This window comes from Pristis pectinata, chromosome 7 (genome assembly GCF_009764475.1).
Source record: "Pristis pectinata isolate sPriPec2 chromosome 7, sPriPec2.1.pri, whole genome shotgun sequence".
Classification (NCBI taxonomy): Eukaryota; Metazoa; Chordata; class Chondrichthyes; order Rhinopristiformes; family Pristidae; genus Pristis; species Pristis pectinata.
Window position 1 is genome coordinate 4,280,016 of NC_067411.1, and position 22,395 is coordinate 4,302,410.

Here is a 22,395-nt window from a genome sequence, read left to right on the forward strand (position 1 = left end):
GCCACCCTCTGTGTGGGAAAATCTTGTCTCCTCAAGTCCCCCTTGAATCTTTCCCCTCTCACCTTAAACCTTTGCCCTCTAGTTTTGGACTCCCCTACTCTGGGGGAAAGACTGTGATCATTCACCTTGTCTATGCCCCTCATGACACCCTATGTAAGGTCACCCTTTGTTGTTGGGTTGTGTGTGTGAAACAGGCCGGGCATTTTATGATGTTAAGAGGCCTGATCTTTCACAAATGAACTCTTTCCCACATTTGCTCAGGGCAGACATGTCTGTCACCTCCTCCTCCTCCCTTTGTCTCCACTTCAGTCATCTTACTTTCTCCTGCAATACTTGGCTTCAAAATGTTCCAGCAGAGTGACTGCTGAAAACATTGAGATGGTCTTCAGTTGCTGGAGGAAATTTCCCAAGTACTCAGCCACCATAAACCAAAGGAGGGTGTTAGTCATGGGGAATAAAACATTTCCATTTCCCATTTCAAATGTTCCACATCAGTTTCAGTTACAGGTTCCAGGTACAGCACAGGTTATACACCGAATGTTTCCCCTACAATGTCCCATCACACACTCCCAGTGTCAGACACAGAGTGAAGCTCCCTCTATACCATCCCATCACACACTCCCAGTGTCAGACACAGAGTGAAGCTCCCTCTACACCATCCCATCACACACTCCCGGGGTCAGACACAGGGTGAAGCTCCCTCTACACTGTCCCATCACACACTCCCGGGGTCAGACACAGAGTGAAGCTCCCTCTACACCGTCCCATCACACACTCCCAGGGTCAGACACAGAGTGAAGCTCCCTCTACACTGTCCCATCACACACTCCCAGGGTCAGACACAGAGTGAAGCTCCCTCTACACTGCCCCATCACACACTCCCAGGGTCAGACACAGAGTGAAGCTCCCTCTACACCGTCCCATCACACACTCCCAGGGTCAGACACAGAGTGAAGCTCCCTCTACACTGCCCCATCACACACTCCCAGGATTAGAGACAAAGTGAAGCTCTCTCTACCCTACCAAAAATCTACCATAAGTTATCCACTGATCTTATTTCCCAAATCCCCAGGGGCCCTGAGCTGGTGCACACATCTTCTCCTCTGGAGATGCACTGTGCCCTCTGGCTGCGGGATGTGCCAGCCTAATACTAAGGTTATAACCCCTGGTTCAGGGCTGTCTCTCTCCCTGATCCACTGAACATTTGGGGATTGATTTAACTGCGATGTGTAGTCTTTTCCATATTTAAAGTTTAGTTTCTGCTGCATTCTCATAACCTGCACCAGTTCTTTCCTGATATTAAAGTCCAATATTTTAAATCAAACCATCTAAACTACTCACAGCAAGTTCAAAAGATTGAGATACCAACCTGTTCTTAACCATTATAAAACCATTATTTCTCTTAATTATTGATCGGGGGAATCTGTATTTCTAATTTGGAGAGACTCAAGTCTTTCTTGTCCAATATAGTATTCCGTTATTCATACAGCTAGGAAGATGTAAGAAGCATTAAGGGAGACACAAGAGACTGCAGATGTTGGAATCTGGAGCAACACACAATCAGCCCTGATGCAGGGTTTTTGATCCGAAACGTCAACAGTTCCTTTCCTTCCACAGATGCTGCTCGACCCACTGAGTTCCTCCAGCAGATTGTTTGTAAAAAGCCTTAACACCGTTTCTAATAATTTCATCCTCCTTAGTCACTGTGTCTTGGGTCACCTCAATTTAAAACCAATGATTAACAAAAACGAGGAATAAAATGTGTTAAAAATATCTAATTTCTGGGTTGGCTTCAACCTAGCCCTGGATAAGTTTCTTGACATTTCTTTGAGTTTCTATTGGCAGAGCCACCTACCAATGAGTCCAGCTAAAGCACAGCCTCCTCCCCTTTGTGAAGCAACCCTCAACATTTGACGGGGGCTATAACAAACGTAGCAATAACCTGCAGATTCCTGCTCTGTACTGACTCAGTGTAACTGCACTGTGTAATGAATTGACCTGTACGATCGGTTTGTAAGACAAGTTTTTCACTGCACCTCGGTACAAGTGACAATAATAAACCAACAGCAACTAGACACAGCTCATGAAAGTGAACTGGAAAAGTGGGGGGGAAGATGATTTGCGTGGCTTTGGGTAATGAATGAACTGGGATGCAGCTGACAACTTTGGTAATTGGTTTATTATTGTCACACGTACTGAGATACAGTGAAAAGCTTTGGTTTTGCATGCCATCTAGACAGATCATGCCATACATAAAGCACATCGAGGTAGTACGAAAAGAAAAATAATGCAGAAGGAAGTGTTACAGAGAAAGTGCAGTGCAGGCAGACAAGTAAAGTGCCACGACGAGGTAGATTGAGATTTCATCCTTATCTTACTAGGGGACCGTTCAAGAGTCTTACAACAGCGAGGTTGAAGCTGTCCTTGAGCCTGGTGGTACGTGTTTTCAGGCTTTTATATCTCCTGCCCCATAGCGGGGGGGGGGGGAGAGGAGAGAATGACCCAGGGTGGGAGGGGTCTTTGAGTTTGTTGGCTGCTTTCCCAAGACAGCAGGAAATGTAGATGGAGTTAGTTGAGGGGAGGCTGGTTTTCCATGATGTACTGTGGTACAGTATGGACGGTACTGTGGTACAGTAGACAGCTGGTATCTCTTTCCCCAAGGTCAAAATATCTAATGCTAGAAGGTATGCATTTAAGGTGAGCGGGGTAAGTTTAAAGGAGATGTGCGGGGCAAGTTTTTTTTTTACACAGAGAGTGGTGGGTGCCTGGAATGTGCTGCCAAAGGTGGGGGGTGGAGGCAGATACGATAGAGGTGTTTTAAGAGGCTCTTAGATAGGCACATGGATATGCAGAGAATGGAGGGATATGGACCTTGTGTAGGCAGAAGGGATTAGTTTAGTTAGGCGTTTAATTACTAGTTGAATTAGTTTGGCAAAACATCATGGGTTGAATGGCCTGTTCCTGCACTGTACTGTTCCATGACTGGTGGTCTTGTGTGCAGTAGCAGTTCTCTAATTCTTAAGTCATTGAAGGAGCAGGGAGGGAATTGATGGGTTGAATGGCCCCCTCGGTGTTGTTTGTGAATTGACTGGCTTGTACAGTTTGGATGGCAGTGCTGCACCCTCCTCACCAGCCGTCCCTCCCCATTGTGTTCCAGAGGGCAGCGACGCCCGGTTCACTCTGCAAGACTTCGACTACGTGGTGTTCCACACCCCCTACTGCAAACTGGTGCAGAAGTCTGTGGCCCGCCTGCTTCTCAACGACTTCCTCCGTGACCCAAAGCCCAACACCGAGAGCGGTGTCTTCAGTGGCCTGGAGGCCTTCAGGTGAGTGGGTTCGGAACCAGGCCTGGGAGCTGAGGTGGTCTGCTCTGCCAAGCTGAGGTGGTCCCCACTCCTTTCGGGATCGGACTGTGCCTGGCTGGGATATTTGGGGCGAGGGGGATATATTTTGCCTGCTGGTGTAGTGGAGGAGTGAGGGCAGTGAGATCTCCCCGTTGGAGGGGGCCACCTCCAACTCGGGATTTGGGGGAGGTTAGAGGTGGGACAGGTCTTCCTTCTGGGATTTTGGGGGTTGGGGCACCCTCCAGTTGGGTTGGGGCAGATCTTACGGGATTGGGCTTGGTCGCCCTGCTGGGATGTTGGAGGTGAGGGTTGTCTCTCTGCTGGTGTCAGGGGGAGAGGTGGTGGGGAGATGGGTCTCCCTGCTGGGATGTTGGGGGTATCTCCCTATTGGGATTTAGTATGGGTTGGGGATTGAGGGGCAGGTCTCCCTGATGGGATTTTGTAGTCTGCATTGACTTCTTGCTCTCTGGGAGTGCACAGTGGTGCACTGGTAGAGCCACTGCCTCTCAGCTTCAGAGACCTGGGTTCAATCCTGACCCTCTGGCACACTCCGTGTGGAGTTTGCATGTTCTCCCTGTGACCGTGTGGGTTTCCCCTGGGTGCTCCGGTTTCCTCCCACATCCCAAAGGGTCAGTAGATTAATCACCTGCTGTAAATTGCCCCCAGTGTGTGGGTGAGGAAGAGAATCTCGGGGGGGTGGGGGGGGTTGTTCTTGATGGGAATGTGGGGAGAATAAAATAAGAATAGTGTAAATGGGTGGTTGATGGCATGGACTCAATGGGCCGAAGGGCCTGTTTCCATGGGTTACGACTATGATAATGGAGAGACAAGAGGCCGCAGATACTGGAAGCTGGAGCAACACACGAAAGCTGGAGGAGCTCAGCGGGTCAGGCAGCATCTGTGGAGGGAAATGACAGCCGACGTTTCAGGTTGAGTGGACGTGGAGAGGATGTTTCCATCAGTAGGAGGGTCTCGGATCCCAGAGCACAGCCTCAGAATAAAGGGAAATCCCTTTAGAACTGAGATGAGGAATTTCTTCAGCCAGAGGGTGATGAATTGGTGGAATTCGTTGCCACGGAGGGCTGTGGAGGCCAGTCACTGAGTGTATTTAAGGCAGAGATTGATAGGTTCTTGATTGGTAAGGGGGTTAATGGTTACTGGGAGAAAGCAGGAGAATGGGGTTGAGAAAAAAATCAGCTGTTGTTGAATGGCGGAGCAGACTCGATGGGCTGAATGGCCTAATTCTGCTTCTATACCTTTCATGGTAGAGAGCCTTCATCTCACCCACTGGGTTTCTCCAGCTTTTTGTGCGTTGCTGTGTGGTAGAGGATACTGCTGGTGCGTTGGATAGGGTTGGAGGTCTGTGTGTAGGTGTTGTACCTCCGTGGGTGTTCTGTGGAGGGAGGGGGCAGGTGTCTCTACTGGGAGTTTGTGCAGGTTTGCACGGTGGGGCTGGGGCCGGCATACTGCGAGCCCCGCTGGGACTAACGTGCTGTGTGTGCCGCTGTGGCAGGGACCTGAAGCTGGAGGACACGTACTTCGACAGGGACGTGGAGAAGGCCTTCCTGAAGGCCAGCGCCGAGATCTTCAAGCAGAAGACGCAGCCCTCGCTGATGGTCTCTAACCAGAACGGCAACATGTACACGCCTTCTGTCTACGGCTGTCTGTCCGCCATCCTGGCCCAGTGAGTACCCCACTCCCCGGCGCTGTGGGAGAGCCGCGCTGTCCGTACACTGTGCCACAGGCACTAACGGGTGATGTCTCTTCCCCCACTCCCCCACTCCCACAGGCGCTCAGCCAAGCAGCTGGCTGGGCAGAGGATTGGCCTGTTCTCCTACGGCTCCGGCTTTGCTGCCACCCTGTACTCGCTCCGCGTGACCCAGGACGCCACGCCCGGCTCGGCGCTGGACAAGCTGGTGGCCAGCCTGTCGGACCTGCAGGCAAGGCTCGACTCCCGGAAGAAGGTGACTCCAGAGGCCTTTGCCAGCAGCATGAAGCTAAGGGAGGACACCCACCACTTGGGTAAGGTGGCCGGGTCAGGGGCATTGTTCTCTCACTGCCTCCCCCTTCCCCTCTTCCACCCCACCCCCCTGGTTGGGTAAGGTGGCTGGGTCAAGGGGGTTGTTCTCTCACTGCCTCCCCCTATTGAACAGTTCCTTTATACGGTGAGATGGACTCTGATCTCATGATCTCCCTTGTCGTGACCTTGCATCTTATTGTCTACCTGCACTGCACTTTCTCTGTAGCTGTGACACTGTACTCTGTACTGTTATTGCTTTACCTGTACTACATCAATGCACATAGTACGAACTCAATGTAACTGCACTGTGTAATGAATTGACCTGTACGATCGGTATGCAAGACAAGTTTTTCACTGTACCTCGGTACAAGTGACAATAATAAACCAATACCAATACCTTGCCCTCTTCTGCAGCGCCCCCCCCCCCCCCCCCCCCCCCGGCTGTGTCTCAGGGTTTGGTTCCAAACGTGTGGGCTCTCCCTTCGAGGAGGACAAGGGCAGCAGGTACAGGAGATGCCACCACCTGCAGCTTCCCCCTCCCTGCACCACCCTGACTTGGAAATGCATCAACCGTCCCTGGGTCCTTGTTGTGAGTGAGGAAACAGGTTCGGGGTGGAGGGGATCTCAAAAGCAAGGACACTGAACACAGTCTGGCAGTAAATGATTTATTTACAAAAGACAAGTGTGGGAAAATTGCCGCAGGGATAAAACACATACACGGCACATGGCACACACCCATGGGGCACACGCAGGCGCACGCGCACACACACGGCACACACAATCAAGGAAAAACAATATGATACCTGCCACCCCTTGGCACAGTGCAGGCAAGGCTCTATGCTACTAGAGACACTAACTAAAACGCTCCCAACCCTTTAACAGTGCACACCTCACCAACAATTTCTCCAGCGCTGTTCCATAGTACTCAGCCTGGAGTGAAGCAGGGTGGTCCCTCAAAGATGGCAATGAGAGCGAGCCGAGCACATGTGGCACCCTTTATAGTTCTAGAGGGCTGGGGGGGTCCAGCCCTGGTAATTTACAGAGGGCCAATGGCTCAGTGCCAGCAAGGACTAATCGATTACAAAGGCCAATGGCCCAAGGCCAAGTACAAAGGTACTTAAAGGGGCCAATGGTCAGGTGTGCTCTGATGGGTAGGGCAGGGCCAAACCTTGATTGGCAGTGGTGTGTCTTCCGACTGGGTAGTGGACAATGCTGTCACGTGACAGCCACGCCCCTCCACAATACAGTCCTAATCCTGGAAATCCCTCCCCAGCAGCACTGGCGAAGTACCTTCACTGGAAGGTCTGCAAATGCTCAGTAAAAGCTCTGATGCCAACATACCATGAGAAAATGCACGCTTCAGTAGCTCACCGGAGACGAGTCCCTCTTCGACCCCGGGAGCACTGGCGTTGAGCTGGGGGGTCAGTGCTGTCTGCTGGTTTGGTCCCGGACCAGTGACCTGGTGTTTGTGCATTGAAGTCTTTTTGTAGCAGCAAAGAATCCAATCAATGTGTACGGCATAAGAGTCACCCTGAGAGTTGTCTCAGGCTGCAGGGGTGAGAATGGCTGTGGTCTGTAAGTAAGTTTGCCGACAACACAAAGATTGGAGGAGTTGGAACATAGAACAGTGCAGCACAGGAACAGGCCCTTTGGTCCACAATCTTGTACCGAACCAATTACTTTACTTTAGTAATAAAATAGTAATAAAATGCCCAACTAAGCTACTCCCTTCTGCCTACACAATGTCCATATCCTGCCATTTCCCTCACATACGTGTGCCTGTCTAAGAGCTTCTTGAACATCCCTATCGTATCTGCCTCCACCACCACCCCAGGCAGCGCATTCCAGGCACCCACCGCTCTGTGTAAACAAAAAACTTGCCCCACACATCTTTGAACTTGCCCCCATCACCTTAAATGTACGCCCTCTGGTATTAGACATTTCAACCCTGGGAAAAAGATACCGGCTGTCTGTCTATGCCTCTCATAACCTTATAAACCACTATCAGGTCTCCCCTCAGTCTCCGCCACTCCAGAGCAAACAACCCAAGTTTGTCCAACCTCTCCTCATAGCTCATGCCCTCTAATCCAGGCAGCGTCCTGGTGAACCTCTTCTGCACCCTCTCCAAATCCTTGACATCCTTCCTATAATGGGGCAACCAGAACTGAATGCAGTACTCCAGATGTGGCCTAATGAAAGTTTTATAACTTCCTGACTCTTGAACTCAATGACTCGACTAATGAAAGCAAGCATGCCATATGCCTTCTTTACCACCCTTACAGGGAGCTATGAATTTGGAACCCAAGGTTCCTCTGCTCATCAACACCGTTAAGGGTCCTGCCATTAACAACGTATGTCTTTTTACATTTGATCTCCCAAGGTGCAACACTTCACATTTGGCCGGGTTGAACTCCATCTGCCATTTCTCCGCCCATATCTACAACTGATCTGTATCCTGCTGTATCCTTAGTCAGTCTTCTACCCCATCCACAACACCACCAATCTTTGTATCATCTGCAAACTTACTAACCCACCCATGTACATTTTCATCTGTGGTCGAGAGAGCTCGGACCTGTATCACATCTCTCTCTCCTTCCTCGATCTTTCCATCTCCATCTCAGGAGATTCTTTATCCACTGACACCTTCTACAAACCCACTGACGCCCACAGCTACCTCGATTACAGCTCCTCCCACCCTGTCTCCTGCAAGGATGCAATCCCATTTTCCCAATTTCTCCGCTTCCGCAGCATCTGCTCCCATGATGAGACTTTCCATTCCAGGACATCCGAGATGTCCAACTTCTTTACTAACCAGGGCTTCCCCCCCAACTGTGGTTGAGAGAGCTTGCATCTGTATCTCTGCTGTTTCCCGCACCTCTGCTCTCACCCCCACCCCTTGCAGACCCAACAGGGATGGGGTCCCCCTTCATCCTCCCAGCCTACTCCTTTGTTGCTCTACATTTTCATCCAGGTCATTTATATAAATCACAACAGCAGAGGTCTCAATACGGATCCCTGAGGAACACCACTAGTCACAGACCTCCAGCTAGAATAAGTCCCATCGAGCACTACCCTCTGTCTTCTCTGGGCAAGCCAATTCTGAATCCAAATGGCCAATTCTGGGTGAGCCTCTCATGAGGAACCTCGTCAAACGACTTACTAAAATCCATGTAGACCACATTTCTACCTTCATCAATCACCCGCAAAAAAAAACTCAATCAAATTAGTAAGGCACGACTTGCCCCGCACAAAACCATGCTGACTGTCCCTAATTAGGCTATGGTTTTCCAAATGCTCATAAATCCTATCCCTAAGAATCCTCTCCAGTAACTTCCCTACCACTGACGTGAGACTCACCAGTCTATAGTTACTAGGATTATCCCTGTTTCCCTTCTTGAATATATAGATAGTGAGGATGGTTGCCCAAAGATAGGGACATAGATCAGCTGGAAAGTTGGGCAGAGTGGTGGCAAATGGAGTTTAATCCAGGCAAGTGTAAGGTAATGCACTTTAGATCATCTAATACTGACCGGACATATACAGTGAACAGTAGGGACCTCGAAAATGTTGATATCCAGAGGGACTATGGGGTGCAAGTTCATAGCTGCCTGAAATGGTGGATAGGGTAATGAAGAAGACATTTAGCTTGCTTGCCTTTTATAGGCAGGGGTATTAAGACTCGGGACATGGTGTTGCAGCTGTACGAGACATTGGGTAGGTCACACTTGGGATATTGTGTGCAGTTCTGGTCACCACACTATAGAAAGGATGTGGTAGCGCTGGAAAGTGCAGAAAACATTCACCAGGATGTGGTCTGGAATGGAGGGCTTCAGTTACAAGGAGAGACTGGACAGGCTGGGATTGTTCTCACTGGAGCACAGGAGACTGAGGAGTGACCTTGTAGAGGTTCATAAAATCCTGAGGAGGATGGATAGGGTGGATATCACAGGCTTTTTCCAAGGCTAAAGCTAGAGGCCATATGTTCAAGTTGAGAGGGGAAAGGGTTAAAGGGAATCTGAGGGGCAAGTTTGTCACGCAGAGGATGGTGGGTGTATGGAACGAGCTGCCAGAGGAAGTGGTAGAGGCAGGTAAAATTACAGTACAATTCCGAATTACATTTGGACAGGTACATGGATAGGAAAGGTTTAGAGGGATATGGGCCAAACACAGGAAAATGGAACTACTGTAGATGGCATCTTGTTCAGTAAGGAGGAGTTGGGCTGAAGGGCCTGTTTACGTGCTATATGACTCTAAACTGCCACATTTACTCACTTGCCTCCCTCATGCCAGGGCAATGGAGAACCCCCTCCATCTTCCTGAACAGTGAACTGGCACCTTCATCCACCTGAAAGGATAGAAGGATAAACGGTATCCCCAGCAGTGTGGCAGTCCCTTAGTACTGCACTGCCAGAGGCAGTCTAGACTCCTGTGACATGCCATTTGGGGCTTCACTCTCGGGGTGAGACTACTACCCATTGAGCAGACAGCTCCAGACGTCTAGACCCACCCAGCGCAAAGGTTAAAGGGTAAGAAGGGGGGCATTGGGGGCAAATAGCCAGGCACTAGTTGTCCTCGGCATTCGCTGAACTGGGAAGGGAATGAGATTGAGAGCAGGCAGCCTTTCCCACTCCTGACCCCTATCCCTCAGGACAAGAGTGGCTCTCTGTGGTTCTGGGAAGCAGTTACAGTATCCCTGGCCGCCTTTTCACACGAGTCTCTAGCAGTCTCTATTCCAGAATATCGGGAGACAGTTCCATGAAGCAGATACAACAGCAACGTTTAAGAGGCATTTAGACAGACGCATGAACAGGCAGGGAGTGGAGGGATACGGACCATGTGCAGGCAGGTGGGATTACATTAATTTGGCATCATGGTTGGCACAGATGTGGTGGGCTGAAGGGCCTGTTCCTGTGCTGTACTGTTCTCTGAGGTCACTGGAGATATTTAGAGGGAGTGGGTACATTCTTGAAAGATCAGGGAACTGAGGGCGATGGGAAACTGGCATAGGAAAGATGATGAGGCCTGCGGTAGACCAGCCATGTTTGAGGGGCCGAGTGGCCTATTCCTGCTATTTTCTTACTCTTGTGACCCATTTACGGGCTCATTGCTGCTTCCTGAAACCATGGGGATAAACCATCCTCGTTCCATGTGGGGTAGCGGTCAGGAGTGGAAAGTACTGCAGCTTTTAATTAATCTCATTCCCGTCCCAGTCTAGGGAGTGCAAAGGACAGCCCTCCGTTCTCCTTGTGACTGAAATGCTCCATCCCAGGCCAACACCCAGGGGAATCTCCTGCAACCTCTCCAATGCTTTCACATCCTTCCCATTGCGTGGTGACCAGAACTGTACAGGTTATCCCTGGGTAATTGTAAATCGGTTTATTATTGTCACACGTACCGAGGTACAGTGAAAAACTTTGTCTTGCATGCCATCCATACAGATCATTTCATTACAACAGTGCATTGAGGTAGTACAAGGGAAAACGATAACAGAATGCAGAATAAAGTATTACAGTTACAGAGAAGGTGCAGTGCAGGCAGACAATAAGGTGCAAGGTCATAACAAGGTAGATTGTGAGGTTAAACGTCCATCTTATCATACTAGGGAACCATTCAATAGTCTTATAACGGGGATAGAAGCCGTCCTTGAGCCTGGTGGTACGTGCTTTCAGGCTTTTGTATCTTCTGTCTGATGGGAGGGGGGAGAAGAGAGAATGTCCAGGGTGGGTGGGGTCTTTAATTATGCTGGCTGCTTTACCGAGGCAGCGAGAAGTGTAGACAGAGTCCATGGAAGGGAGGCTGGTTTCCGTGATGTGCTGAGCTGTGTCCACAACTCTCTGCAGCGTAATGCACGGGTTCCTTTTTTTTTACAGACGCCATAAGCCAATTTTATCCTTAAAATGAATCACTCGATATGGTAGCCAAATCTCCACAGTACTCTAATGAATGGCATCAAAAGCAGACAAGACTGAGAGGAAAGAACAATTGCAGAAAGTGGGTAGACTAAGAGAGAGCGTGGAACTAGTTCTGTTTTTCATAGGAATGAACGTATGTACATCGGACTTTTGAATTTAATAATATTATGGGAACTTGTTCATGATGTACAGAGTGTCCCTCAGTTGGGTGTTCCTAACCCTAGGATAGTCTGTACACGGTACTCCAGCTTTGACAGAACCAATGTTTTAGACAATTGTACCATATCTTCCCTTTGGCTGTGGCACAGAATATAAGCAATGAAGGCAAGTGTCCTATATGCCTTTTTAACCACCTCATCTGCCTGTGCTCCCACCTTCAGGGATCTTGGACTTGTACAGCGAGGTGTCTCTGTTCCTCAGTACTTCCCAGGGCCCTACCATACACTGTGCATATCCTACCCTCATTCTTCCTGAAACACATCCCCTCACCTGTTTCAGGACGGACTACCACCTGCTGTTCCTCTGCTCATTCCTGATGTCCCATCCCCTCCCTACAGCCAATCAGCAGCCCCAGAGCGTGGTGGAGGACCTGTTCCCTGGGACCTGGTACCTGACCCGCGTGGACGAGAAGCACCGACGGGACTACGCGCGCCGGCCCTTCCTGGAGAATGGAAGCCTCGAGGCAGCGATCGGCACCCTCCACGGCAGCCCTGCCACCACCGAGGTAGGGGCTTCCCACAACTCTCCAGCTGTGGGGGTGGGGTTAGAACAAGGGAGGGGGTGGGTGGGGAACCAGGGCGGAAATGGGGGGGAGATGTGTGGGAGAAGAGAAGGAAGGTAAGGGCGGGGAGGTGGCCAGAGGGGGTGAGGGACGGGGGGAGGGGAGAGGAATGGTGTGGGGTCAAAAGGGGCCATGGGGAGAGGTGGGAATAGGGGAGAGGGAGAAGTTGGGAGCAGGGGGAGGGGTCAGAGAGGGGAGGGTGGGGCGGGCGGGAACGGGGCTTATTTACATATATATACAGGGTGGTGCAGTGGGTAGAGTCGCTGCCTCACAGCCCCAGAGACCCGGGTTCGATCCTGACCGGTGCTGTCTGTGTGGAGTTTGCACGTTCTCCCCATGTCTGCATGGGTTTCCCCCGGGTGCTCCAGTTTCCTCCCACATCCCATAGACGTGCAGGGTCGGTGGGTTAATTGGCCCTGATGTGAGTGAGGGTTGGAAGAGGCAGGAGAGGGTTAATGAGCATGAGAGAGAGAGGGAGTGGGCTACAGGGCAGTGTGGGGGTTATTGGGATTGAGCTGTCAGAGATTCGGGCTGACTGGTAAGGAAATGTGGTGAATGGGCTGGGGTTGGGGTATGGAAGGCGCTGGGACTGTGGGGTGGGGTCAGGTGAGGGAGTTGTAAGGGTCGGCTGGGTGAGCAGGTAATTGGTGGGGTGGGATCGCAGGGAGGTGTTTTGTGAGGGAATAAGGAGGGAGGGAGGCATGGTGGAGTGAAGGGTAGGTGATGCAGGCAGTAGGATGGGGCTCTGGGTGAGGAGCGGGGAGACTGGGCAGTGTGAGCTCACGGCCGCCGCCCCGGTGGGCTAGAGCCTCTAACGGTGTCCGCATTCTTCCCAGTGCACCCCCAGCCCGGCCAAAAAAATGCCCAGGATCCCGGCAACGGCTGCCCAACCCGGCACAGCAAGCGTCACCAACGGAGACCACTGAGGAATTCCTCCTCCACCCCACCTCCCGCCTCCACTGATGGGATGGGAGAGAGGGAAAATGTCCCCCAACCCACTGAGTCCGGAGATCGATGTGTGAGATCCCTCAAATTCCGGGCACGAGATCACTGGGTCACGGCTGGAATCCGCACACCCTCCAGGAAAGGATTGCACGGAAGTTCTGCGGGCCAGTCCCCTTGTCCCTCCGGCTAACATACAGTCAGTTTGTCCCCCTGGCCATCAGCTTTTACATTTTGTTTGCAATCAAACGCTGTAATTATTTTTTAATTCTGTTTTTTCGGTGCTGAGGTGTGTTGGATCGACCCCTCGCCCCACCTGTTTGTACACTCTGTAATTTTGCTGTTCACACCCGTTGTTCGTTCAGGCTGTGAGTTCGTCCGCACAGTGAGTTGGCACCAGCGTCGATGAGTTGCAGACTCTCAGCCCCTCCTGGCTGCTGTTTGTGATTGTGTTGGGATTTAATTTAATCCAGTGTGTACAAAAAAAATTAATCAAACTACATCCAAAACACAAAATGTGTTAACAAACCTAGGATCCATTGTAAAGTTCTTTTTAAATAAAAAATATACACACAGCTGGTGAATTTGGTTTCCTGGAGCAGGGTGTAGTTGGGGGGGGGGGAGATGTTTCCCAATGGGAAGCCCTCAGAGGTGGTACTTGCTTCTCTTCAGCTGCCTGGTTTCCTGAGGAATTTGGAATCGTGACTCCACTATTAACCCAACCTGGACTTTGTATGTACACTTCAGTTGGCTACCTCTGTGAAAACCACAAGAGACCATAAGATGTCAGAGCAGAATTAAGCCATTCACTTGATTTTTCTTTTGTTTGGCTGTGGCTGACTTTTTTAACCCCATTCTCCTGCCTTCTCCCTGTAATGCTTAACCCCCTTACCGATCGAGAACCTATCAATCTCGGCCTTAAATGACTTGGCCTCCACAGCCGTCTGTGACAATAAGTTCCACAGATTCACCACCCTCTGGCTGAAGAAATTCCTCCTCATCTCTGTTCTAAAGGGATGTCCCTTTATTTCTGAGGCTGTGCCCTCGGGTCCTGGACTCTCCCACTGATGGGAACATCCTCTCCACATCCACATTATCCAGGCCTTTCAGTATCTGGTAGGTTTCAATGAGATCCACCTTCATCCTTCTGAACTCCATTGAGTATAAGCTCAGAGACATCAAATGCTCCTCATACGTTAACCCTTTCATTCCTGGGATCATTCTTGTGAACTTCCTCTGGGCCCTCTCCAGACCCAGCACATCTTTTCTCAGATCCACGGCCCAAAGAGGGCAGGTTGGGCTTGGGTTTCCAATTCTTAACTACTTCTTGCTCGTTTGGGGGGTTAAAGTTCAGCCCTGCACGGACGTGAGAGGTGTATGAGAGACAGGACGTGCGCTCCTCTGGCAGGAGTGAGATACTTGGTTTGGACCTGGCTGCCTGGTGATTCCAAAGCATTCCTAGAGGACACTGGCAGTAACCATGAAAGATCAAGGTAGCAGGATTGTTTCCCCCCACTGAATCATTGCTTTTATTCATTCCAGGATGTGGGCATTGCCAGCTGAGCCAGCATTTAATTGCCCTCCCTAGTTGCCCTTGAGAAGGTGGTGGTGAGCTACCGTCTCGAACTGCTGCAGTCCCTGAGGTGTGGGGTACACCCACAGTGGTGTCAGGGAGGGAGGGTCCGGACTTTGACCCAGTGATGGTGAAGGAACAGCGATGTATTTCCAAGTCAGAATGGGGTGTGGCCTGGAGGGCAACTTCCGGGGGGTGGTGTTCCCCGTGCTTTTGCTGCCTTTGTCCTTCTAGCTGGTAGAGGTGGTGGGTTTGGAAGGTGCTGTCTGAGGAGTCTCGGTGAGTTGCTGCAGTGCATCCTGTAGATGGTACACACTGCTGCTACTGTGTGTCAGTGGGGGAGTGAGTGAGTGGGTGTGGATGGGGTGCCTGTCAAGCGGGCTGCTGTGTCCTGTATGCTGTCGAGCCTCGAGTGTTGTTGAATCCAGGCAAGCGGAGAGCATTACATCACACGCCTGACTTGTTCCAATGATTGCAAAGCATGTGCTTCTGTGTGACTGCTGCACCTAAGGGGGGTGGTTTAATGTTAAGTTTGCTAACCTGCCCATTGCCTTTCTGAATACCATGAGTTTAACAAACCTCTCCATCTCCCTGCCTGGGTCTGTACATGTGGGCAAGTTCCTCTGTGTCAGCATGGTTCTCTCCCTTCTGAACCCGACCATCCAACTTCTACCCCAGCACAACAGTCCAGTGCGATGTTGAGCACATGCTGGGGTGTTAAACCAAACCCCGTCCCTGGGGTTGGATGTACAAGGTCCCTTTTCAACAGCCAAGGGAGCAAGCTAGTTTATCAACTGTTTAACATTCACTTGATTCCTGCAGTAAAGCTGCACTGGTGATGGTGAGTCAGGAGGAGACACTGGATCAAACTCTCCGATCTTCAGGAAGTGATGGAACTTCCAACAGCCATCAGATACACTGGGACAGACACCATTCTCCCTGACAATGCAGCACTCTGCCGCACTGCTTCAAGGTGACTGCCTCAGGATGCGATGATGTTGAAGGAATATGGAAGAATAATCAATTAGGGATTCAAGAGAGGAGCAGCCCCCTCTGCTGGATCTGCACAGACCCTTCTGGGACGAGAGGGTTGTCCCATCGAGGCAGGTTTGCACAGTTTGGGGCTGTATTCCTTGGAGTTTAGCAGAATGAGGTGTGACTTTATTGAACCATACAAGATCCTAAAACGGATTAACAGAGTAGGCATTGAGATGTTTCTACTAGTGGGAGAGTCACTAACAATGGGACATAGGTAAAAAAATAAGGGGCCAGTCATTTAAAACTGAGGTGGATAGAAATGTCTTCTCTTGGGGGAGGGTGAATCTCTGGAATTCTCTGCCCCCCCCCCCCCCCCCCTCGGTGGTGGAGGCCAGATCATTAGATATATTTAAGGTGGAGATAGATAAGTATTTCAAAGATCAGGGAGTCGAAGGTGATGGAGAACTGGCACAGTGGAGTCGTCGAAGCCAGTGTAGATCAGTCATGAGGCTTGAGGGGCCGAGTGGCTTCCTGCTCCTTTTGTGTTCTGATTTTGATTGGCGTTTGATGTTGTTGGTCCGATTCAGTCCTGGGGGGCCTTAGATTTCTGTTTAACTGTGACAAGGCAAATGAGACCAAATGTGAGGAAGGTAATTAGACTAATTGGGGGGAAGCAGGCAGCTAAAGCCCACCTTGTCTGTAGAAACAGTACATCACAGGAACAGGCCCTTCAGCCCACCATGTTGTGGCCAACTAAACACAGAGCTAAACTAATCCCTTCTGCCTACACAATGTCCGTATCCCTCCACCCTCTGCACATCCACGTGCCCATTCAAGAGCCTCTCAAATGCCTCTATCGTATCTGCCTCCACCCCCACCCCAGGCAGCACATTCCAGGCACCCACTGCTCTCTGTGTAAAAAAAGTTTGCCCCACACATCTCCTTTCAACTTTCCCCCCTCACAAATGCATGCCCTCTAATATTAGACATTTCAACCCTGGGGAAAAAGATACCGGCTGTTTATCTATGCCTCTAATGATGTTATAAACTGCTATCCGGTCTCCCCTCAGCCTCTGCCGCTCCAGAGAAAACAACCTAAGTTTTGTCCAACCTCTCCTTATACACGTGCCCCTCTGATCCAGGCAGCATCCTGGTGAACCTCTTCTGCATCCTCTCCAAAGCCTCCACATCCTTCCTGTAATGGGGTGACCAGAATTGAATGCAATACTCCAGATGTGGCCTAACCAGAGCACCATGCTGTCCCTTCCTCAGGTTCAGATCCCAGTCCGTGTCAGGGGAACACAAACACACAGCAGCGACCTTGGAGTGCAGCTCCTTTATTCACTTCCCATCAGTGCAAAGGGTATGTTGGAAGGGGGAAACAACCCTGGAGCAGTGTTCTCCAGCCTCATCCTGAGCCCTAAATACGTAACTGGCTTCAGACCGGAGACCGGATGCAGCAAGAGCTCTCCTTGTAACCTGGTGGCCTTGGCAGGAAGGTTGAAGCTGTTTGGCTCCTCCTGTCTGGATTGAGCACACACACCTGAAGAGGGAGGAAAATGGGACCAGCTCAGGTGGGCAACTCGGTCAGCATGGATGAGTTGGGCCGAAGGGCCTGTTTCGTGCCAATGACTCTACGAAACTAGGGGAGCTTGTCTGATGAAACTTGTCTGGGATGCTCTAAGGGTTTGGAAGAGGAAAGGTGCTGCCAGGCAAAATGGAAAATCCTCCCTCACCATCACCACTCCCCCAACTCTTTCTCCGCTACACTGGCGGCTGCATTGGTGTCTGAGTCTGGACGAGGGTCCAGACCTGTAACATCGACTGTCCATCTCCCCCCCCCCCCCACAGATGCTGCCTGACCTGCTGAGTTCCTCCAGTATCTTGTTGAAAGCAGAAATGCTGAGTATTTTCCAGTTGGGAAGGATCAGGGGACTGCCCTTGTTCAAAGGTTAAAAGATAAACTGCTGGAGGACTCAGCTGGTCACTCGTACAGCACGGAACCAGGCCCTTCGGCCCAACTGCTCCTTGCAGACCAAGATGCCCATCTAAGCCAGTCCCATTTGCCTGCACTTAGCCCCATATCCCTCTAAAACCCTTCCTATCCATGTACCTGTCCAACTGTCTTTTAACGTTATTGCGCCTGCCTCTGTGAAAGTGGAGGAGCAGTTGACCATTTTGCACCAGAGTCATAGTCAATGGTCACGGTCTTTTTCCCCAGGGTAGGGGACTCTTCCCCTCTCACCTTAAATCTATGGCCTCTAGTTTTAAAGGGGACCTGAGGAGTAACTTTTTCACACACAGAGGATGGTGGGTATGCGGAACGAGCTACCAGAGGCAGTGGTAGAGGCAGGTACATTGACAATGTTTGAAAGGCACTTGGACAAGGATCTTCAACTCCACTTGCCGGGTCGATGCGTATACTCCCCAGGCTGTGAGGTCACCAGGTGCCGTCCAGCATTTTCACATCAGCCCAGGTCGGCATCAAGTGCTGGCTCTGCCAACGAGGCCCACATAATGAGCAGGAACCCTGGACCCACGGTGCGGCCACCTTCTCCCTACACCGCATCCTCTGCTCGGCAGCCTTGCCGTGCAAGTCAGTAATCGGTGTGGACAAGTCTGTTCCTGTGAACTTTGTAACGTTTTTTCTGTTGATAAGCTGGTTCAGCACATGAGGGAGCATCTGTGGACGACGGGGACGAGGTGCATTATTGGTCAACCCTCAGCACCGGGTCAGAGCTCTCTACTCACAAGTTGAAGGTTCAAATCACACTCCGACATGACCCCGAAATCTAGGCTGACCTTCTTCTGACATGCCCATTGCTGGGATTAAACAAGCACCTGAGAGCTCGCTCGCACTCACAGGGGAGTCCTACCTGTCACAGGAACAGGCCCTTCAGCCCACCACATCCATGCTGGTCTTTTTACCACCTACACCCAAAAAGTGTTCTGGCAATATTTACACCCCAGTCTCCTTCCTGGGGTCTTGCTGTGCACAAGTTGACTGCCGCCATTGCAACGTTATAACAGTGGCTACTCTTTGAACTGGGATGTCTCAAAGCATGGAAGGCGCTATATGAATGCAAATGTGCGTTAACTGGTTAGGTTCCGCCTTACACCACAGAAGCAAACAAGGTTCTGCGCCACTCATCCAGTGTCCTCACAGAGCACCAGGACAAAGTGGGTTCAAACCTTCACCAGACTGCTTCCCAGGATGGCAGGTCATCGCTGGAGGAGAGATCAGGCAGATTCATCCTCTAATTGCTGGAGTTTAGAAGAATGAGAGGTTACCCCCTCTCCTTACTTGAAGGAAGGGGCACTGGCTTTGGAGGCAGTGCAGAGGAGGTTCACCAGGTTGATTCCAGAGATGAGGGGGTTAGCTCATGAGGAGAGAGAGAGTTGCCTGGGACTATACTTGCTGGAATTCAGAAGAATGACAGGGGATCTTATAGAAACATAAAGTTATGAAAGGGATAGATTAGAGGCAGGAAGGTTGTTTCCACTGTAGGTGAGGCTAGAACTAGGGAACATGGCTCGATCCGGGGGAATAGGTTATAGGACGGAGATGAGGAGGAACTGCTTTTCCCAGAGAGTAGTGAATCTGTGGGAATTCTCTGCCCAGGGAAGCAGTAGAGGCTACCTCATTAAATATATTTAAGGCACCATTAGATTTTTGCATAGTAGGGGAATTAAGGGTATGAGGACAAGGCAGGTAGGTGGATCTGAGTCCACGGTCAGATCAGCATGATCTTATTGAATAGCGAGCAGGCTCGACGGACCAGATGGCCTCCTCCTGCTTCTATTTCTTATGTTATGAATGTCCAAAATTCTTGGAGCCTCAAACAGGTTAGATAGGGGGAGGGTGTTTCCTGTGGTAGAGGAGTCTAGGACCAGTGGTCACGGTCTCAGAGTAAGGGGACGGCCAGTTAGGATCGAGATGAGGAGAGATGTCTTCACCCAGCGGGTGGTGAACCTGTGGAGTTCTCCACTGAAGGTTCAGCCATTGGGTTCATTCAACGTGGAGCTGGATAGATGTCTGGATGTTCGGGGAATTGAGGGATAAGCAGATAGGGAAAATGGTGCTGAGGTAAAAGACAGCAGAGCAGCCTTGAGGGGCTGAATGGCCTCTTCCCGCTCCTAGTTCTTTTCTCCGACCACAAGTTAATGTTGAATCAGGAGATCTGTGGTCACTAGGCATTAGGTGAACCCCGAACATGCTGAATGTAAGTCAGGCCACAACATTAAAATGCCCCAAAGTGATGCTCCTCCTATCCAGGGCCCTGCATCCAACCCACCACTGAAACATCAACGACTTGCATTTATATAGCACCCTTAACCTGGAGGATCTCTGAAGTCATAAAAAGGAGGCATTAGGATTAATAGCTCGGTCAGTGAGATCAGTTTTAATTGGAGTCTTGCAGGACAGAGGGTAGACGGGGTTGAGGAAGTCCAGAGTTTTGGCCTGAGATTGCCAAGGGAGCACACATTAAAGATCAGGCACAGGAGGTACGGTCGAGGAAGATCTCTGGGGATGGGGTCACGGCCAGGGAGGGGTTTGAACACAAAGATGAGCAGGTTAAATAAAAGCTGAGAAGACTGGAGTTAGTCAGCAGGTCGGGCAGCGCCTGTGGTGGGACGGACAGAGTCGACGGTTCGGGTTGATGACCCCTCCTCAGAACTGGGAAGAGTTTAAAAACAGGAATGTTATAAGTTACAGAAAAAGGGGGTGAGAGTTGAGGAAATGGGAGGGAATTGCGGGCTGCCAGTCGACAGAGGGTGGTGAATGTTCACTGTTCGGCTGCCTGAAGGAGATGTAAACAGAGTAAGGAGGGAAACATTGCCGGCGATCTGACGTACAGAGACTGCTGGAAATGCTCAGCAGGTCAGGCAGCATCTACAGAGAGAGAATATCTGGGGTTAAAAGTTGCCAGTTGATAACTTTCATCAGAACTGACCGGTTCTGCTACAAAGAGGAAATTGCTGGTTATCTGAAGTTTTTCGGTTGTAGAGTCCCGAGGGCTGTAAGGTGCACAGTCAGGGGGTGAGGTGCTGTTCCTCAGGTTGACACTGGGCACTGCAGGAACAGCAGAGGCCAGACACAGAATCGAAGCAACATCTCTGCAGCATTTTAAGGCCGGCCAGCGAAGATCCAGTTGTCCACCGTGACTTTCTTCTGTCCCTGGCGGGTTGTGACGTCACTGAGGCTCAGAGCCCCCTGGATCCAATACGATATGTGATTGGGTGGGAGGTGCTCCCGAGCCCTCGGTGTTGGGGTGGGGGGGGGAGGAGGAGGAGAGCGAGCTGGCGACGTCCAGTCCCGATTGGTCAGTGTCATGGCTGTCACGTGACACCATCGAGCACATGGTCGAAAGCGACACCACTGTCAATCAAGGTCTGGCTCCACCCACCCATTAGTACACACCCTTGATCATTGGCTCCTGTACACACCTTTGTACCTGGCCGTGAATCATTGGATCGTTTGAATTACCTGGGCTGGCTCCACCCAGCCCTCCAGCACTATAAAGAGTGCCACATGTGCGTGGTTCACTCTCTTTTGATTGCTCCAGGAATCGAAACCACGCCGAGGGGACCTTTGGTAAGAGTGGGCACTTCCACAGGGGTTAGGAGCGTCCTAAGTAGATTCCCGGCGGCGTAGAGCCGATGCTTGCACTGAGTCAGGGGGTTCAGGCATCGTATTTTTTTCCCCCTGATCATTTCTAACCAGTTTGTTGTGGGGTGTGTGTGTGTGTGTGTGTGTGTGTGTATATGTATCTCACCCTCGCTGTGATTCCCCCACATTCGCGATCACCTGTGTGTGTGCATGTCTGCATCCCTTTCCGTTCATTCTGTCCCCAAGTTTGTCTTTGTGAATAAATCATTTTTAAACTCCAAAGACTGTGTCCAGAGTCCTCGCCCTTTGAGACCTCAAAGAACCTTTCCTTACAACAGTTGGTCCTATAAAATGGAGCAGAACTTGGAGGTCTGTCCCGCCGCCCTGCTGAGCTTGGCCTGGTCTTTCCTGGGGTGGTCCGGCAGGGGGAGTGGGGTCAGGGGGACCATCTCTGGCGCCTGCCTTCTCTGCACACGGTGCAGGACGATGCGGTAGAGGCCGGTGACTGCGCTGCGCGCGTCCTTGCCCCGGTTCTCCCGGAGGTGGCTCTCTGTCACACCTAGCCGGGCCAGCACTCCCTTCACCTCCGCCTGCTCCCGCCTCAGCGGCTCCCCCGGGCCGGCCAGGTGCCCCGAGTCCAGCGGGAAGGCCTCAAGGGGCCGGGGCGACCGGGTCCCCCTCATCCACTCGCTGCGGAGGATCTGGGCCAGCCCGTGGCGCTCGCTGGCCACCGGTCGCAGGATCCCCCGGATCAGGCGCAGGCAGGGTTCCGAGAGGTGGGCCGGCTCGGGGTAAGTCCCCTCCAGGATGCACCTCTTCAGCTTGGTGACCGTGTCGGCCCGGAAGGGCATGGACCCCGCCACCATGAAGTAGAGGAGCACACCCAGTGCCCAGATGTCCACGAAGGCCCCCACGTAGCTCTCGTCCCGGAAGAGCTCGGGGGCGGCGTAAGGCGGCGAGCCACAGAAGGTGCTGAGGGTCTCATCCGGCTGGCAAGCGGTGCTGAAGCCAAAGTCGCCCACCTTGACGCAGGTGTTGTCTGCGTAGAAGATGTTCTCGGCCTTCAGGTCCCGGTGAACGGTGCCCTGCTCGTGCTGCGGATCAGTGCGGACACACACACAAGGACAGTTCGTCAGTCTACAGTCCGAAGCCCCTCTCCCGTCCCCACTCCGTGCTGAGGGAGCCCCGCCCGGCCATCAGTGCCTCCGACCGAGGGAGACCAAGGCCTCCTCTT

At 51.5% G+C, this 22,395-nt stretch overlaps 2 protein-coding genes across 12 annotated transcripts in view; one reads left to right on the plus strand and one right to left on the minus strand.

The window, feature by feature from the left end:
- The window catches only part of hmgcs1 (3-hydroxy-3-methylglutaryl-CoA synthase 1 (soluble)), a 62,955-nt gene extending 49,381 nt beyond the window's left edge, over positions 1-13,574 (plus strand). For all 8 annotated transcript variants that reach the window (XM_052019277.1, XM_052019275.1, XM_052019274.1 and 5 more), the window contains 5 exons: positions 3,158-3,326; positions 4,858-5,028; positions 5,134-5,366; positions 11,834-12,000; positions 12,894-13,574. In XM_052019277.1, the coding sequence (XP_051875237.1) occupies positions 3,158-3,326; positions 4,858-5,028; positions 5,134-5,366; positions 11,834-12,000; positions 12,894-12,983 (830 nt within the window). In that variant the 3' untranslated portion in view covers positions 12,984-13,574. The remainder of the gene's footprint in view (positions 1-3,157; positions 3,327-4,857; positions 5,029-5,133; positions 5,367-11,833; positions 12,001-12,893) is intronic.
- A 5,819-nt stretch (positions 13,575-19,393) lies between these two features.
- Positions 19,394-22,395, minus strand: part of LOC127572519 (serine/threonine-protein kinase NIM1-like) — a 55,293-nt gene continuing 52,291 nt past the window's right edge. For all 4 annotated transcript variants that reach the window (XM_052019886.1, XM_052019885.1, XM_052019884.1 and 1 more), the window contains one exon: positions 19,394-22,255. In XM_052019886.1, coding sequence (XP_051875846.1) covers positions 21,506-22,255 — 750 coding nt within the window. In that variant the 3' untranslated portion in view covers positions 19,394-21,505. The remainder of the gene's footprint in view (positions 22,256-22,395) is intronic.